The sequence below is a fragment of the Dermochelys coriacea genome, chromosome 8 (genome assembly GCF_009764565.3).
Source record: "Dermochelys coriacea isolate rDerCor1 chromosome 8, rDerCor1.pri.v4, whole genome shotgun sequence".
Taxonomy (NCBI): Eukaryota; Metazoa; Chordata; order Testudines; family Dermochelyidae; genus Dermochelys; species Dermochelys coriacea.
The window spans coordinates 45,801,860-45,820,575 of NC_050075.1; the positions used below are offsets into that span (position 1 = coordinate 45,801,860).

The window sequence follows — 18,716 nt, forward strand, 5'->3', positions numbered from 1 at the left end:
AAGTGGGATTTGGGGTGGATTTACAGCAGGCCACCCCCCCCCCCGTAATAACCTCGCAACCCCCTGAGGGGTCCCGACACCCAGTTTGAGAATCTCTGCTCTAGCCTGACCTCCTGCGTCCCACAGCCCAGAGACCCGCACCTAATCCGAGCCCATAATCACCTCCTCCTGTCTCATATTTACTCTCTGATATAGTATTTAGTGGGGGGGCTCACCTACTGCACTGGAGGGGGCCGTCAGAGTGGGAGGCCTCTCCTCCTAGGCTTGGGGTGGGGTGGGCCAGGGCCACCTGCCTTCTCCTTTTGAAGCTGAACAGTTTTGGGCTGGCCAAGAGGATATTCCTTTCCTCCCTGTGGGGAGGAACCCCCAGAACGACCCTCACACCAGCTCAGCCTGAGCCAAGAGCAGCCCTGGTCGCTTTGGGAGGCAGGGTCATGCATGGCCTCATCCAGAAAGAAGCTGGCTCTAATATGGGAGGTACGGGGAAAGGTAAAGCAAGAGAACCCAGAGACCCCCTCCAGGATGGACACTCCCTGCTCAGGGCTGAGAGAGCCATAATAACTCTACAAGCGCTGCCCTCATCGATAACCCCAGCCTGAAAACATGACTGCTAAACATAAACAGGCCTCTCTACATTGGTGCAGCTTTCCCTGCCCCGCCACCTCAGCAATTGCTATTATTAGTGACCCCAAACACAGACCAGGAGCCCACTGTGCTAGCTGCTGTACAAACACAGAACACAAAGACAGTCTCTGCCCCTGAGGACCAGGCAATCGAAGACAAAAGACTAATCAGGAATACAACTACAAGTTGTAATGAGAGAAAACCGGTCAGAATTTAAAGCCTGTACGTACATAAGACCACGGAAATGCAGCCACCTCTGGGGTGGGGACAACTGGTATGCAGTGTGGGGGAAGGGGAACAATGGCCAAGGGCAATAGGGTATTTAAACAAAGTGTAGAGCTGACAGGCCCACAGTTTAAGGTCTCATCTGAAAGACCCACAAGACCAACTGCATGTAACACAGACTGCTAAGCAGGCCAATCATCCTGTTTCAAACCGGACTGTCCTTTTTTTGGGTGGTTTGTTCCCAGCGTGGTATTGAGACAAAACTGAACATGATTTTGTCTGGCATTGGACTGGGGCCCCCATTTTGAAGAGTGTGCTGCAGCGCTGGTATGAAACACCAGAGGGGAGGAGCAGTTCCCTCTTCCGCATGATCTCCTCTTTGCAGTGTGACCTGCTATGCTCCGGGCAAGCGAGGTCATGCCAGCGGGGCGGGGTAGGCCCACGCCCCAGAAGCACTGGAATGCCAGGTACTCTGGCAATGGATGAGTGGCTACCCAATCCGGCACACCTACTGCTGAGTCAGATCTGGTGTGATTCAAACTGGGGAAATCTAATCCAAGCCAGATGCTTGCACCACTGAGTTTGGCCTTCCAGGTAGGGGCCAATTAAAGGGGGAACCTCAATCAAAAGTCAAGATCTGATCCACAGGTGCAGGAAATGGCTCCTTTACTCCACTCAGATCCTGTCCCATTGCTTGTGAAGGAAGGGGGGAAGTGAAAAGGAGGTGACTGTCTATCCCAGTGCTCCAGTGTGGGAAGACAAGGGGCAGCGGGGAAAGAGAAATAGAAGGAGACATTCATAATCTTATGGGCTTTAGAGGTGGAAGAGCCCTAATAGGCCACATTCATCTTTGGCGGAACTGCCTGAGTCTGTTAGTTACTCTAGGAGTGATCTGGCTCACCAGGCCCTCTTGTGTCCATCCCGACAGCGTGGGACTGTCTCCTACACTATGACCTAGTGCTTTATATAATTTGTTACGAATTATACCTGATAGGTCATGCACAAGAACTGCTACGAATTATACCTGATAGGTCACGCACAGTTCGAGTCTAGGCTGCAGCACACGAACAAAGTCCACAACTGCAGAGTTCCCAAAGATACTAAGTTTATTATGCTCGAGCGTGGTGCCCCCCTGCTAGTCAGAGGGGGACCCCGAATGCAGGTTATATAGAGATTATATACCTTTAGCAAAGCATGTTACCCTCGTGCATCGGAAACTTTGGCCAATAGACAAACCTTTTTCCTATCTACCACCTATCCCTGCTAAGTGCATCCCCCGTGCTAAACTATTACTTCAGCTGCACACCATGGCCCTGAAGCAATGCATCAGTAACTTTTCTTATCAGGATGGGAGGCTCACATCATAAGGCTAGGAGGCAGGGAATGAGGAACAGACAAAGAATAGAAACCGGGAGTCAAGAAAGGCTGGGGGCGCGGGGGGGAGGCGTTTTCACAGGAATGCAGTATCTAAGGGCATGATGTGCTTGCTTTTAAACAATGGTGGGCCCCAAAACAAAATGGAGTCACATATGCTAATTTCTCCTTAACAAATTACATCCAAGACTACACTTAATTGCCTGCTTTTCACCACCTGGAGCACACCCGGCTCTCCAGTAACACAGCTTGAAAGATTGCGCTTTTACCCTCTGGTTCTTTCGAGAGCCACAGCTCTGCTTGCAGGGAGAAGTCATCAGACAGCTCGTTTTGCGCAGAGGTGCTCCCAGGGCTGAGGGTCTGAATCCTGGGGGGTTGTAGCTTTCCCTTAGAAACAGATTTCTACTCTTGGCCAAGGAAGACTCCCTTCAGGAAATGAAATAAACAAGAGTGAGGATTGTTAGCACAGCCGGGGTCACCGCAGTTTGTCCTGTTGTTTCCATGGCCAGAATTGCGGCTGTCGCTCCCTCAGTGCCCATTTTCCTGCCAGCTCATGACAAACAAGGCAACCATAAAATCTGTTTTAGGAGAGCCAAGGCAGTTTTTCCCCATGCTGTCACTGGGATTACACCCTCTCTGTCCAACTGCCTCCCCATCACTGAACCCTGAGAGCCTCCTATGGGTCATCTGCCAGGATGCTTCTGACAACAAGCATGGGGCGGCTCTTCAGCCACTCAGTGCCTCTGTCCCCCCACCTCTCTGCTGACTGGCACTCTTGGGGACAGGATCCAGAGCTCAGTGCTTCCTAAACCTCACAAGACTCTGAGCTATAATGAGAAGCTTCAGCTGGCACAGAACGGGGTTGCCCGCTTAAAGCCAAACTCTGCTAAGTGTGCAGAACTCCCAGATAGCAAGGGTGAAAAATTAGGATGGGGTGATGGGGGGGAATAAGTGCCTATATAAGACAAAGCCCCAAGCATCGGAACTGTCCCTATAAAATCGGGACATCTGGTCACCCTAACAGAACTTCACTGTCTCACTGGGGGCTGGATCTGTACAGCAGAGGGCACAGCTGTCATTCCTACTCAGCCGTTCTTTTTGCATGCAAAGCATTAGACCTGTATTACACAGGCCTCCATCTGTCTATGAAGAGGTGCCCTGAGTCCATCTCTCCATCTTCCATTCTGACAGGTGAGGTCAGCCAAGGAGCTCTCCTAGACACTCCCGAGACCAGAACATCTGAGCTAGAGGTGGACTTTTCTCAGTGATGCCACCTCCACTCTAGAACTCACCCCCTCTGGAAGACCCAAAGCATTCATTGACCTTCACAGGACATTTCAAGGCATCTTTGGTTCTCTAGGCTTGTGCATGAGGCTGGCTCAAACGCGAAGGGGTTTTTGGGAGCTCTCATTAGTTGCTATTGTGGCTCTTTAGTTATGGGCTAATTGATGTAGGATTTTTAAATATGTGCATCTTATAACAAGACACTACAAACCCTGCCCCAGGCAGACTCTGCCTTTTGGCACTCATTGTGCAAGCTTTTCCCGGCAACAGACTGGTTCTCCATTGCGGGGTAGGGGAATCCCACTGAATAGGGCTGAATTGGGGCCCATCACAAAACTCCGATCAACAACTAGAGTACCCCTCACTCCGGCCTGGAGTGTGAGCATGTGCAGTCAACAGCCCAGCCAAGGGCCGCATCTGTCAGGTAACGAGCCAGTGACAGACCCAGTGAGCAGGAAAGCGCCCTGTCCTAGTAGAGTGTCTTGCTGTCACCCGTGGAAATGGTATTGCACTTCTTGGGGCTCGTTTTGACTGCACTGGTCCCTTGCAGGGTGTCGGTGGAGACTGGGGAAGTGTGCACAGCTGCTGCCTTTGCCAAGATTGCTCTGTGGGGAAAGGAATTCAGAGCCAGCTCCGCCACTGAAGTTAGATTTACACTAGCAGAGGATCTGGTCTTCCAGTCTCGGGAACCTTTCAGCAGCACTAAATCCTCCTTCTCCATCAGTCTCTCCACCTCAGCTTCATTCCTCACTCTCTTCTCCCCTGCCCTATCCCCCTCACCCCCTTCCCTTCAATGTCCTCCCTTTCTTCCCTTTTCTTTCCATTTGGCTTATCCCCCCGCCCTCAAAAAAATCATGGAACATGACATCACATAGAGTCAGTGTCATAGGGTTGAAGGCCAGAAGGGACCCTCCCCCCCGATTATCTAGCCTGACCTCCTGTAGATCATAGGCCACCAATGCCACCCAGAACCGCACAACCCAATCACTGAAATTCGACCAAAGTATTATAGCCCACAGGTGATCGGACTGTTGTGAGCTGCAGGCAGAGAACAGGAAGGACTGAGGAGCACTCAAGTCCAACGCCCCTATAGTAGCAGGGAATTGGTTAGGTGAGACATGCCCAGATAATCCTGGCAAGCAATCAGTGCCCCATGCTGCCAAGGTCACTGGCAATCTGAGCTGGGGGGAATCCTTCTCAATCCTATGTATGGTGATCTGTTCTACTCCTTCCCTGACCCTGGGTCTGTCTGATCTATTTGTCAGGGCTTTGGGGCAGGGGCTGCCAGCTACTCTATGCTCAGACAGTGCCCAACACAAGGGGCCCCAGGTTTTGGTGAGTCCTTAGGCCCTAGCATAATGAACATGATTAATAACGACACACGATTGCTTTAAGAACAAACTAACGCTCCTCAAACCCAGCCAAGAAGGCTACCTTCTAGCGGGCTTGCCTGGGCTATGCGAGGAGCTGCTCTTCTTGCTGAGCTGCCAGGTGGTAGCAGGATCTGGAATGCAGTCGATAGTTATAACAGGAACCTAGAAAGAAATGAGAGTGGCTCATCTCCAGTCATTGCAGCACCTGCTGTATCAAACCATGATGGATTACCCAGCACTGCGCTCCAGCACTCCCTGTCTATACACCACTGGCAGCCACAGGCATTGACACTTTGCACCCACCGTGTTAGGTAGGTGACTAGATTTTGCCTCCACCTCTGGGTCATTGGTTGGAGATGCAGAGTAGCAGCATACAGGAGTTCTAGGCCAAGCAGAGCTTCTACTTTGATACCATATGAGTTCTGAGCACCAAGCAGTTGCAGGTCCGTCTCCTGGCAGGAAGAACCTAAGAATCACTTGGACAAGTGGATGCATACTCCTGCTTCAGTGATAAAGCAGGTGGTATCCACTTTCGGCCAGATTCTGCTACCCATACTCATGTGAAGTAGTACCTCACTGCCTAGGTACTACTCTCAGAGTAAGGTGCTACTTGATGTAAGGACGGCAGAACTGGGATTTAAACAATCCACATCCTCACACCCAGGCAATGCTTATTTCTTATGGTAAATAGCAGGAGGTTCTACTGAAAAAACAGCCAGGCCATGCAAAGCTGGATTCAAAGGGGCCGGGGGTGGCCACATCCCAAGCTCCCTGGGTAAAGCGGGTCAGAAATTGGAATTTCTGTTTCCTGGGAAAGTCTGGGATCTCAACATTTGTTATTATTACTGTTTCCATTAAACCAGATTTTTGAAAGAATTCCTTTTGGGTCACGTGAAATGTTTTGTTTCAACAACCTCAACTATGGACTATTTATTTTGGGTTCCTATGATTTTTTTTTTTTTTTTTAAATTTGATAATTTCTCCTCATAAATCAAAACGGTCTGTTCTGACCAAACGCTGCCTTGTGATTTTTGTCCAAAACAAAACTTCACGGAAATCAACACGGTGCGTTGTGAGTCTGACAACGCAGCATTTCCAGATGGAAGAAAACGCTCCCTCGGAAATGTTTCCACCAGGGCTGTTCCGTGGGGGCAGCGGGCATGGGAGCAGGGGCAGCGGGGAGCAGGGGCAGCGGGGGCAGCGGGCATGGGAGCAGGGGCAGTGGGCATGGGAGCAGGGGCAGCAGGGAGCAGGGGCAGCGGACATGGGAGCAGGGGCAGCGGGGGCAGCGGGCATGGGAGCAGGGGCAGCGGGCATGGGAGCAGGGGCAGCGGGGGCAGTGGGCATGGGAGCAGGGGCAGCGGGCATGGGAGCAGGGGCAGCGGGGGCAGTGGGCATGGGAGCAGGGGCAGCGGGGAGCAGGGGCAGCGGGCATGGGCAGCGGGCATGGGAGCAGGGGCAGCGGACATGGGAGCAGGGGCAGCGGGGAGCAGGGGCAGCAGGGGCAGTGGGCATGGGAGCAGGGGCAGCGGGCATGGGAGCAGGCTGCTTTCGTGAATCACAGAATATCAGGGTTGGAAGGGACCTCAGGAGATCATCGAGTCCAAGCCCCTGCTCAAAGCAGGGCCAATCCCCAATTTTTGCCCCAGATCCCTAACTGACCCCCGCAAGGGTTGAACTCACAACCCTGGGTTTAGCGGGCCAATGCTCAAACCACTGAGCTATCCCCGCCCCTTGGGCAACCCTGGATATTTCGGATTTATCCGATCTCCTGGGGGGCGACCAGAGCCGCTATTAGGGGCTTTGTTTTATATACACACTTATTCCCCCCCCCCCAAAAAGTGTCCTGATTTTTCACACTATCTGCCCCCCCCCACCCCCCCGCTCCGGCCCCGGTCCAGCCCCCCGCCCTCGCATCCCCGTCCGCCCCGCTGCTGTGTCCCCCTCAGAGCCGGCAGCGCGCGGGCCAGCAGGGGGCAGCCCCCGCGCGGGGACGGGCTCGGGCTCGGGCCCTGCTGCATGGCGGCGGCAGAGTCACACCCCGCGCTGGCAGGAAGCGGCTCCCCGGCGACCCAGGCCCAGGTACCGCGCCCCGGCTCCTTCCCTTCCCTTCCCGCCCGGGGCCTGCAGCGGGGCTGCCCCGTGCCCGGGGGGCGCAGAGCGGGGGCCGGCTCGGGGCGGCAGGAGCCGGGAGCCCAGCGCGGCCCCCTGCGGGGCGCGCTCCCGCTCGGCGGAGCCGGGCCGTGGGTGCGGCAGCGGACGGCGGGGCTCGCCGCGGGCTCCGCGTTAGCCGCTTCCAGCAACTGGAGGCAGGGAAGCGGCAGGGTCGGGCCCCGGCTCCGCGGGGCCGCGCCGCGTCTCCCCCCGCGTGTCTGAGCGGGGCACCCCCCGGGCCGCCCCGCCTGCACCCCCCGGCCCGCCCCGGGCACCCCCGGCCCCGCCCCGCCCCGCCTGCACCGCGCCGCCCGCACCCCCCGCCCCGGGAACCCCCCGCCCCGTCCTGCCTGCACCCCCTGCGCCGGGCAACCCCCGACTCGCCCCTCCCCTGCAGCCTCCCGATCTGCACGGCCCCCACCCCACCGACCCCTACAGCCCCACCTGCACCCCCCGATCTCCACGGCCCCCACCCCACCGACCCCTACAGCCCCACCTGCACCCCCCGATCTCCACAGCCCCCACCCCACCCCTACAGCCCCGCCTGCACCCCCCGATCTCCACAGCCCCCACCCCACCCCTACAGCCCCACCTGCACCCCCCGATCTCCACGGCCCCCACCCCACCCCTACAGCCCCGCCTGCACCCCCTGATCTGCACAGCCCCCACCCCACCGCACCGACCCCTACAGCCCTGCCTGCACCCCCCCGATCTGTACGGCCCCCACCCCACCAACCCCTACAGCCCCACCTGCACCCCCCGATCTCCACGGCCCCCACCCCACCGACCCCTACAGCCCCACCTGCACCCCCCGATCTCCACGGCCCCCACCCCACCGACCCCTACAGCCCCACCTGCACCCCCCGATCTCCACGGCCCCCACCCCACCCCTACAGCCCCGCCTGCACCCCCTGATCTGCACAGCCCCCACCCCACCGCACCGACCCCTACAGCCCTGCCTGCACCCCCCCGATCTGTACGGCCCCCACCCCACCGACCCCTACAGCCCCACCTGCACCCCCCGATCTCCACGGTCCCCACCCCACCAACCCCTACAGCCCCACCTGCACCCCCCGATCTCTACAGCCCCCACCCCTCCCCTACAGCCCCGCCTGCACCCCCCGATCTCCACAGCCCCCACCCCACCAACCCCTACAGCCCCACCTGCACCCCCTGATCTGCACGGCCCCCACCCCACCGCACCGACCCCTACAGTCCTGCCTGCACCCCCCCGATCTGTACGGCCCCCACCCCACCTACCCCTACAGCCCCGCCTGCACCCCCCCGATCTGTACGGCCCCCACCCCACCTACCCCTACAGCCCCGCCTGCACCCCCCGATCTCCACAGCCCCCACCCCACCCCACCAACCCCTACAGCCCCGCCTGCACCCCCCGATCTGCACAGCCCCCACCCCACCCCACCAACCCCTACAGCCCCGCCTGCACCCCCCGATCTGCACAGCCCCCACCCCACCGTCCCGATCCCTAGAGCCCTGCCTGCACTCCCCTGATCTGCACGGCCCCCACCCCACCGACCCCTACAGCCCCGCCTGCACCCCCCCGATCTGCATGGACCCCACCGCACCGACCCCTACAGCCCCGCCTGCACCCCCCTGATCTCCACGGCCCCCACCCCACTGCACCGACCCGTACAGCCCCGCCTGCACCCCCCCGATCTGTACAGCCCTCAGCGCACTGACCCCTACAGCTCCTACCCCACAGCACTGACCCCTACAGCCCTGCCTACACCCCCGATCTGTACAGCCCCCCACCTCACCGCACCCCACTGACCCTTACAGCCCCACCTGCACCCCTCCCCAATCTGTACAGCCCCTACCCCATAGTACTGACCCCTACAGCCCCGCCTGCACCCCAATCTGTACAGCCCCCACCCCACAACACTGACCTCTACAGCCCCACCTACACCCCTCCCCGATCTGTACAGTTCCCACCCCACTGACCCTTACAGCTCCACCTACACCCCGATCTGTACAGCCCCCATCCCACCGCACTGACCCCTGTAGCCCTGCCCCCACCTTTCCCTCATCTGTATAGCCCCACCTACACCCCAATCTGTACAGCCCCCACTCCACAACACTCTGCGCTGTATTGCCCTGCAACCCCACCTACGCTCCCCCACCCCGCCTACAGTTCCCGACTGTACAGCCCCCAGCCCATAACACTCTGACCTCTACAGCCCCGCCTACACCCCAACCTGCAGAGCCCCCACCTATACCTCCTGCCCTGTACAAGCCCCTCTACCTGTACAGCCTGCCTACACCTCCTGAATTGTACAGCCAGGCCTACACACTATCTATACAACCGCCCGCCACCCACACACCCGGTCTATACAACCGCCTGACCCCCATGCCAAGCTGTACAGCCCCTCCACCCCACAACCTGTACAGCTCCCCTCTCCATACACATCCTAACCTGTACAACCCAGCCTACACCTCCCCCCACACCCGATCTATACAACTGCCCGCTCCCCAACTCCTCTGATCTGTTCAGTCCCTCGCCTCACACACCCCGACCTATACAGCCTCGCCTACACCCCAGCTTGTACAGGCCCACTCTCTCCCGCACCCCCAGTTGGCCTGTACAGCCCTGCCTACACACCTTGACCTGTACAACTCCCCCACACCTCAACCTGTACAGCCCCCTGATCTGTACAGGTCGACCTTCACACACCCTGATCTGTACAGCCCTGCCTACACCCTGACCTGTACAGCCCTTCACCCCACGAGCCCAATCTGTACAGACCACCCCACACCTTCCTGACCTTTACAACCCACCCAACACCTCCCGGACCTATACAGCCCCGCCTACATCCCCCCAATCTTTACAGCCCCACATCTACACCCCCATCTGTTCAGCCCCTACAGACACCCTGACCTGTACAGCCCTGCAGACCCCCCTGCACATCCACACACAAATACCCCTGATGCGTACACTCCGATCTGCATAGCCAGAGCCCCACACCCACATTCCCTGATCTTACAGCCATGCATGCACACACTCCTGATGTGTACGGTCCTCTGCTCCCCATGAGTCTGCTCTGTACAGCTCTCAGGGTATGGCTCCTTTTGTCTCTTCCCCTCCTAGAGTTTTCACCCAGAAACTGAGATCCGGCTGGGAGTCCCTTGAGCTGTTCGTTCCCGGGCTGAGGCAGGGTGTTCTCAGCACAGGGCTCAGAATTTAACCCAGGCCACTTGCTCTGCCCAAGCACAGAGTTGGTAATCTTTGGGGCATTGTTGCTTTCCTTGGGGGCTTTCCTTGAGCAGGGAATGGGCTCAACTTCTGAGAACTGAGCTGTTCTCAATCCTGCAATGAGCTCCCTTCTGCTGGTCTCCATGGGGCAGTGTGCTGGCACAGAGATCCATCCAAACAGCGCTCAATGCAAACCTGGGGCCTTAGCGGGCAGACTTCAGAGATATAATGGTCCCTGTACCCAAGGCCTCGCTACACTCCTACGAGGTAACAGTGAGTCCTTGGAGTTTTTCATCCACCAGCCATTTCCAAAACACTAACACTATCATATTTCTATTTCAGTCTCATTCATGAGTTCCCGTAATATTTACAGTCAAGAAAAATTCCTCTTTGCCAGTAGTGTATAGATATTTTCACTCTCTTTTCAAAATGGAAAGAATCAGGTGAAATTTGGCCATGAAAAGTTTTTCATTTAAAAAAAAAATCCACTGTAACCAGGGATTTCCCCATTTATATAAAGCCATTCCTGCACCCTGGGGAACGCCCAAGATTGCAGCACTGTGCTAGGGCATGGGAACCTAAACCATTCATTTCTGCTGAAAAACGGGAAATCTGATGCGTGAAATCCTGGCTCCCTTGGAGTTAATGTTAAAACTCCCCCTGCCGTCAGTGCAGTCAGCTTTTCCTCTGTGTGTGTAAGAGAGTCGCTGTCCAGAGTTCAATTGGACTTAGGACATTGGGACAAAAAAGATACAGGAATAAGACATCAGGGCCAATGTTCCCTCTAATTTTTTAAGTCCATGTGTGGAATGAATTTTGTGATGTGCACCACCAATATGGAGGTGTTGTGTGGCGGGGGTGGGGCGAGGGATTCAGAGTGTGGGAGGGGGCTCAGGGTTGGTGCGGAAGGGGTGAGGGCTCTGGGGTGGGGCCGGGATGAGAGGGGTGGGGCGCAGATGGGGGTTTAGGGCTTGGGCAGAGGGTCGGGGGGCGGGTGAGGGCTCTGGGGTGCAGGCTGCCTTGGGGCTGCAACAGGGAGAGAGGACTCCCCCCAGCCCTCTCTCACCACAGCAGCTCGGGGCGCCTCTCCCCTGCTGCACGGCAACGTAGCTTAGAGGGAACTTAGATCAGGATTTTGAATTTTACCCTTTTTAGTAAAGGATCCCAACTACTCCGTAGGGGGGCACAACAGACCCAGCCTGACTCCAGGCAGGGGCTGCTTGGCTCCTTTGCCTCTGGCTAACTTCCTTCCCCACCATCTGTACGGCAGCAGTGCAGGGCACAGGCATGGGGCTCGGCCCACGACGGTGCTAGGACCCAGAGCTCTCCATGCAATTCTCTCTGCAGTCACTGACCAGTAGCTAGCTTGGTATTTGGTTCTGCTCAGAGAGATTACAGGACTTGCTCAGGGTTACACGGGCTTGGGATGGAGCTGGGAACAGAACCCCGGAATGCTGACTCTTAGGTCTCTGTTCTATCTGTAGTTACCAGGAAAAGCACCCGAAGATGCTCATATGACAGAAGCCATCTGGCAAGTAGCAGGTGAGAGAGTCCGAGGGAATTGAATGTTGCTGCCCTAACAGCAGCTGGCAGTAGCTTATTCTGTGCAAGGTCTCCTGCTTTTCTCAAAGAGTTCCCAGGCCTTGTCTGGGGATCAGAGTTCAGTCATTGAATCTCTGGTCTGCATTGCCCAGCAGTTGAGTGATTTGTGGTGTGTTTGTTTTCTAGGAGCTGGCAGGGCTCTGCGCAGAACGAAGAGGTCACCCTCAGCCTCAGCCTGATGCGCGGAGCTCTGAGTGCTTTGACGAGCCCTTCTCGGAGGAGGGGACCTACAGAAACCTTCCACTTGTGCACTCCTGGAGAATGAACCTTCCCCTGCACGTGGCTCTCCCAAGTCTGTGTGAGGGGACTTCACTCCAAGAGGCTGCTGACACAGCAGGGCTGTGCTGGGAGAATGGTCTGTGCCCAGGTGGAAGCGAGCCCTGGGAAGTGCTGGCAGAAGGTGCTGTATGAAAGGCAGCCCTTCCCAGATAACTATGTGGACCACCGGTTCCTGGAGGAGCTGCAGAAGAACATCTATGCCCGCAAGTACCAGTATTGGGCAGTGGTGTTTGAGTCCGGGGTGGTGATTCAACAGCTGTGCAGCGTCTGCATCTTTGTCGTCATCTGGTGGTACATGGATGATGGGCTGCTGACCCCACAGTGGCTGCTCGGGGCTGGCCTGGCCTCTTCCCTGATTGGCTACATCCTGTTTGATGTCATAGACTTGGGGGTGGGGAGGAAGGAGAGCGGTCGGACCCGCTGGGCAGACCTGAAGAGCACCCTGGTGTTCATAGCTTTCACCTACGGCTTCTCTCCGGTACTGAAGACCCTGACGGAGTCGATCAGCACAGACACCATCTATGCCATGTCAGTCCTCATGCTCCTGGGGCACCTGATCTTCTTCGACTATGGGGCCAATGCTGCCATCGTCTCCAGTACGCTGTCCCTCAACATGGCCATCTTCGCCTCCGTGTGCTTGGCCTCCCGGCTGCCCCGCTCCCTGCACACCTTCGCCATGGTCACCTTCGCCATCCAGATCTTTGCCCTGTGGCCCATGCTGCAGAAGAAGCTCAAAGCACGGACACCTCGCTGCTATGTGGGGGTGACCCTGCTCTTCACCCTGTCTGCACTGGCCGGGCTGTTGACCATCTCGGGCGTTGCTGCCCTTCTCTTCGCCCTTCTGCTGATCTCCATTTCATGCCTGTGTCCTTATTGCCTCATCCGGCTGCAGCTGCTCAAAGACAACATTCATGGGCCTTGGGATGAAGCTGAAATCAAGGACGACCTCTCCAGGTTCCTCATGTAGACTCATCCAGGACACACGGCAGGTGGGCAGGACCCCACTGGTGCTATCGGAACAAAGACTTCTGCATTGGAGACTACCTCCTGCATGACGGAATCACAGAGAAGTGGGGGGGAGGTTGCAGTGTTATAACAGAGCCTCTTCTCCTAGAGTGAGACAAACTGCTTGGTACATACCAGGAACTTTTGTCTCCCCAGTGTCTATGTGTATTGCTCTCACTCATTAAATCTAGCAGAGCTCCCACCGCAGAAGCGTGGCAAGAGCACAAGTAGACAGAGGACTGTAGGCAGATGCCATCATTTTATCCACCACATCACTTGCTCAGAGCAGGTCTCTATGACGTACATGGCACTTAATACCAACTATAGGGCAAGAGCGACTTCTCTCCACTCATTAAATCTAGCTGAGCTCCCACCGCAGAAGCGTGGCAAGAGCACAAGTAGACAGAGGACTGTAGGCAGATGCCACCATTTTATCCACCACATCACTTGCTCAGAGCAGGTCTCTATGACGTACATGGCACTTAATACCAACTATAGGGCAAGAGCGACTTCTCTCCACTAGCGCTGCTGTTGGCTCTGCTGCTTGGGAAGCTGAATTAAGGGTAGCAATAGTGGGGAATGTTTTAGCCAAAGTTTACTGGTGGAGATGAAGCCCATTGGAGTTGCTGGGTATTTGGAGAGCAGCTTTCAAAATCTCTTTGGCAAGCTGGACTTTCTGGCTATTAAAAGCATCCAATCCCTCAAACCTCCCTGCCTTTGTCATTCTTCTGTGAAACAGCCCAGCGGGAGCAGCACGGGGGGGTGGCTGATGGGGCAGGCAGATCAGATCCAGGGGTTGTATTTTGTCAAAGGGCAGAGTTTTCATTTCTTAGTTCAGAGCTGCCACCGCAGGAGCAGGAGTGTGGGGCGGATCAGGAGTGGGAATGCAGGATACCTGACTGTGCATTGGAAGGCCCTGTGTTTGCTCCCGTTCCAGTGTTGCATGGGATTTCTATGTGTCACAGTGAGAAACTCAAGCAGAGCATCCTGGCTTTATCTCCCTGCAGCTTGCAAAGCTGTCGGGTCCGATATGTGTCTGGAAACATCCCCAGGTTCTTATTGCGATGGCATCTTCCCTTCTCTGGCCGATGTAGCGCTGGGTATTTCCGCTAACAGACAGACACAAGCAGAGGAAGGGGATTCTTTGCCAAAGGCTTCCAGCAACACCCTGGCGAGCCAGCTCGGTCTGCTTGGCTGGAACACGAGATGATGGACGTGCCTGAATTTTCTGGCCTTATCGTGCTGCTCCCCTTTGAGTCCAGTCCATTACCGATTGACTCAGCTGCAGCTGTGGCTAGTGCTGTCTCCTTCCCACGAGAGCAAGACAGTTCTGCTGTAGCAGCTCTGAGAGGCCGCTCCTTTCACACCTCTGTGCTTTGCAGGACTGTTTGTTCCCAATACGCTTCAGCAAGGATTGCTTGCTCTCTCTGTCAGATCCGAGAGCTGGATTCTCGGTCAGCGCGGAAGGGTTTTGCGCATTCATTCAGGGAGAGGCTTAGTTTAAATCATGGTTATGGGTGTGACTCGCCCGGCACCACTGATGGGTTTGTTTCATGCTGCTTATCCATGCACTCTTGCTCTGAGTTGTGAGCTGCTCCATCAGCGATCCCTGGAAGTGCTCCCTGTACTGGACAGGTTGGGGCTCAGCACTCACGCTCTGGAACAGCTGTTCCCGCGAGTGCTCTGAGTCCTGTTACCAGTTACTTCAGTGCTAGGACAGCGTGGCGGGGAGGAAAGGGCATGAAGAAGAGACTGAGGAGTAGAACAGCAAGAGGGGATTGGTGGAACGGATCAGCTGTACAGATAAACCTCAGCCTCACTCAGCGTGCAAGGACGCCTCCTGTACCCATACAGCACCATGGAAACAATTATTACAATAGCGTCTAGGGGCCCATTGTGCCATTATACATACATAGTGAGACAGTCGCTGCCTTAAAGAGCTCAGCGTAAATAGATTAGCCAGACAGAAGGGGACGATAATACATCCTATTCTACACGTCCAGAACGGAGGCACAAGTGTCCTGCCCACAGATCGCAGAGGGAAGAATTAAATCCAGCGCTCCTGATCTCAGTCCGGTGCCTTACCCATGAAACCATCCATCCCCTCATCAAACAGCCAACTAGTTTTGGACCACTACCAACCAGCAGCCTGCCCTGGCATGGAGGGCAGCTGCCAGATGCACACAGACCCAGAGGAGGTAGCTAACTTAGAGCCCAGCTGCTTGGGCTGTTGTATGGGGAAGTGGCTGCACAGTCACTGATTTGGCCTAGGACTAGAGGAAGGAGTGAGCTAAGGATGAACCCGAGGCTGTGTTTGCACTATGAGCTAAGGCTCTGATTGCCCCACTCAAGTCTGCGTATTCACACTCTTCGCTAACCTGAGTATAAATAGCAGTGTAGTCACGGTACTAGCACTGGGGGCACTGTTTACACAAGCAGGGGACTCGCACCCTAGTTCACATTGTAGACACAGCCTTTGGAGGAGTAGCTGTCGCACGGAGGAAGGGAGGGAATTCCACCTGTAAGGGGCAGTATGGGGGAAGGCATGAAGACAAGAGGAGCATTAGGAAGGAAGATGCATACAATGATCACAGGGCGAGGAGGGAATAGCATGCAATTCTTCCTAAGCTCTCTGGCTCATAGAAGCAGAAAGGTGTAGAAAGGAGCACAGCCCATGCTACTACAATAGCAGCAGGACCAATGCACAGAGGAGCTATGAGAGGAGAGGGCTGTGCGAAGGAAAACAGCTCACCTCCGTCATGTTACTGTCAGAAGAGCTAGGAATGCAAAGAGCAAAGGTAACCCAATGTGCAGCCAGCAGATGGTGCTCCTCACAAACCATTCTGGCCACATAAAGCAGCAGCCCTTGACACAGGCTGCTTTGATTAACTGCACTTCTGTCCCTAAATGCTAATTGCATCCATGTCACCATTCCTCAGTGCCCTGGCTGTAAGAGCAGAGATAGCTGCTTCTGGTGAAGAACTAAGCCAGATAGATTCCTAAGGAGCAAAAGACTCATTTTCAAGCTAACATACCCGGCAAAGTACAACTGAGGAGAAAAGAAGCCACACCTCTGTGGCTATATTGTATTAGCTCCAGCCAGAGGGGATGGCTTAGTTGTGTAAGCCACGGATGTGCAACTCACTGAAACCACAGTGTCAAATCCCAACAGGGTGACTCTGCAGGGTGTGGAGCCCTGCTGGTTTTGCGGAGTCTCTGTAACTTGAAGTCTTTCAATCAAGATTTGAGGACTTCAGTGGGTCAGCCAGAGGTTACGGGCCTATTACAGGTGTGGGTTGGCGAGGTTCTTTGCCCTGTGATGCACAGGAGGTCAGACTAGATCAGGGGTTCTCAGACTTCATTGCGCCACGACCCTCTTCTGACAACAAACATTACTATATGACCTCAAGAGGGGGGAATCGAACCCTGAGCTTGCCTAAGCCCCGCTGCCTTGGTGGGGGTGGGGGACAGAGCTGAACCCCAGGGCTGTAACCTGAGCCCTGCTACCTGGGGCTGTAGCCCTTGGGCTTCGACTCCGGGCACTGGGGCTCAGTCTTCACTTCGGCCCTGGTCCCCAGCAAGTCTAACATCAGCCCTGGTGACCCCATTAAAATGGGGTTGTGACCCACTTTGGGGTCCCAACCCAAGTTTGAAAATAGCTGGACTAGATCACAATGGTCCCATCTGGCCCTAAAGTCTGTGGGTCTGTCTATGCTGCAATGTAAGCCCAGGCCTAGTAGAACTTGAGTTAGCAGACCCTGGGTTTGTTAACCTAGGGCTCGAGCGTCTACACTGCATTATGCAGGCCCGAGTCCAAGCACCCATATCCCAGACTTCTGAGCACCCTTCCAAAATATGGCCACCCTACCCCTTTGTTGGTAGTGCAGTGTGGAAAAACTTGACTGTCCACCAAACCTGACTGTCCAGAGGACAAAGAAAGTCAGCTCATGGGCTTGGGGGATACTTTTGGCAGGCTCCCAGAGCACAAATCCATTGTGGCTGTGTCTACATGGCAGAGCAATAGGGCTTGAACTCTGGGTCCTGGCTTGACTCTGGCTCAGATCCTCCACTCCTGGTGGGTCCTGGGACCTTGGGTCTGAGCCCTGGGTTAGCATGATTTGCATGTGGATGGGAGTTAGGCTTGAGCCTGAGTTCGAACCCTGGGCTTACATTGCAGTGTAGACATACCGTCTGAGTCTTTGCCCTTCATTCTACCAAGGTAGATAAATGGGAGCTCCCTGCAGTTCATGAGTGTAGGGAACTTCCAGAGAAAACCTGACATTCTGAGTTTGCTTTGCTTGCATATTGAGGACCTGTTGGGCCAGTCTCTAAGGGCGTTGGCTGGATTTGGTTCTGAGGTCTTTGCCCAAAGCTCTCGTTTCCCCCCGCAGTTCCTCTACACGTTGTTTTGCACTGTTTAGCTGTCTCAGAGGTGATTGTGTGAATATGGCTATAAAGTGCTTTGGGCTCTAAGAAGTTATAGAAAGCATTAAAAAAGGGACAGTGGCAACATTGACACTCCTTTCAACCCTCCACCCCATATTAAAAATTAAAAACACCTGAAACAGAAATAAATCAACCAGCCCCACTCCTCCCCAAAAATATTCCAAGCAGCATTTGTACATTGAAAAGCAGTGCCAGAGACTCCAGGAAGTCCCCAGTGGACTTGGCTTTTGCTAGGGATTTTACATGGAAGGTGTTCAGGTATAAAGTGGTGGGTGGCCCAGCCATAGAGGAGAATGGGGTTATGGGACAAATAAACTAAATCTCCCATGAGGCACTGTGGCAGCATATCAAATGGAACTATTTTGATTTTTGGCCAAAGTACTTGTATTTCTTTTTCATAAAAGACACCAAGTTTCCCACAGAAAGCAGATACTTCCTTAAAAAAATGTGTTTAGAAAAAAACCTAATTTTCAGTCCATGGTTTCTTCAGAAATTTTTTGACCCATTCTACTTTATAATCTTTTTAAATTATAGTTTTAAACTAACACTTAGTCATATTTTAAACCTTTCTGGTTTCTCATCCTGTGCTGTTAGACACATTTTAAGGCACATAGTTTTACTGGACACACTAAAAATAGCCCAAATAATGTTTAAAAAGAAAATTTCAAAGTTTTTCTATGACCTGTAGCAATTCCATGATGGTGTAGGGAGGTATGAAGAGTCACTCAGCACTCGCATGGGTGATCAGTAGGACTTGTGCTGTCAAACCTTGACATCACCCCCAAACTACCTTAGATACCCTCCCCCCACCCACACCCACACACACACTTTGCTTCCCTTCTCTCACATGGTAGTTGGCAAATTGTTGCGAGCCGGGATGTTTTATGATGTTTTCGACAAGTCAATTGGTCAGCTAGACACACGAGAGAGGCTGCGGGGAAGAGCGTGATGGCGTTCCCAGCTCTCTCATGCATTCTCACCTCACGCAGATAGCTTGCGATCTCTTCAGAAAGGCATGAGACCACAGAAGAGAGGAGTTTATTACTGCATCATAAGAAACCAATAGCTATACCCAGATCAGGTCAAGCCAGGGTCCCAGGACTATTGGAATGGTACTGAATGGCAGGCGACACTGCCAC

At 54.9% G+C, this 18,716-nt stretch overlaps 2 protein-coding genes across 4 annotated transcripts in view; one reads left to right on the plus strand and one right to left on the minus strand.

Annotated features, from left to right (window-relative positions):
* LOC122461243 overlaps positions 1-18,716 on the minus strand; it is a 42,959-nt gene that overhangs the window by 17,146 nt on the left and 7,097 nt on the right. The window contains exons 2-3 of the mRNA XM_043520149.1: positions 4,942-5,042; positions 2,493-2,649 (exon numbers count right to left, since the gene is read on the minus strand). Coding sequence (XP_043376084.1) covers positions 2,493-2,649; positions 4,942-5,042 — 258 coding nt within the window. The remainder of the gene's footprint in view (positions 1-2,492; positions 2,650-4,941; positions 5,043-18,716) is intronic.
* On the plus strand, positions 6,823-13,837 carry PIGC (phosphatidylinositol glycan anchor biosynthesis class C). Of its 3 annotated transcripts, XM_038413291.2 has the most exons (3): positions 6,860-6,962; positions 11,730-11,787; positions 11,974-13,837. In XM_038413291.2, exon 3 carries the CDS (start codon positions 12,200-12,202, stop codon positions 13,091-13,093), a length of 894 nt encoding a protein of 297 aa, XP_038269219.1. In that variant the 5' UTR covers positions 6,860-6,962; positions 11,730-11,787; positions 11,974-12,199; the 3' UTR covers positions 13,094-13,837. The 3 variants fall into 3 exon arrangements, with proteins under 3 accessions (XP_043376082.1, XP_038269219.1, XP_043376083.1); XM_043520147.1 differs by lacking the exon at positions 11,730-11,787 and having other exon boundaries at positions 6,823-6,962; XM_043520148.1 differs by lacking the exons at positions 6,860-6,962; positions 11,730-11,787 and adding an exon at positions 10,157-10,512.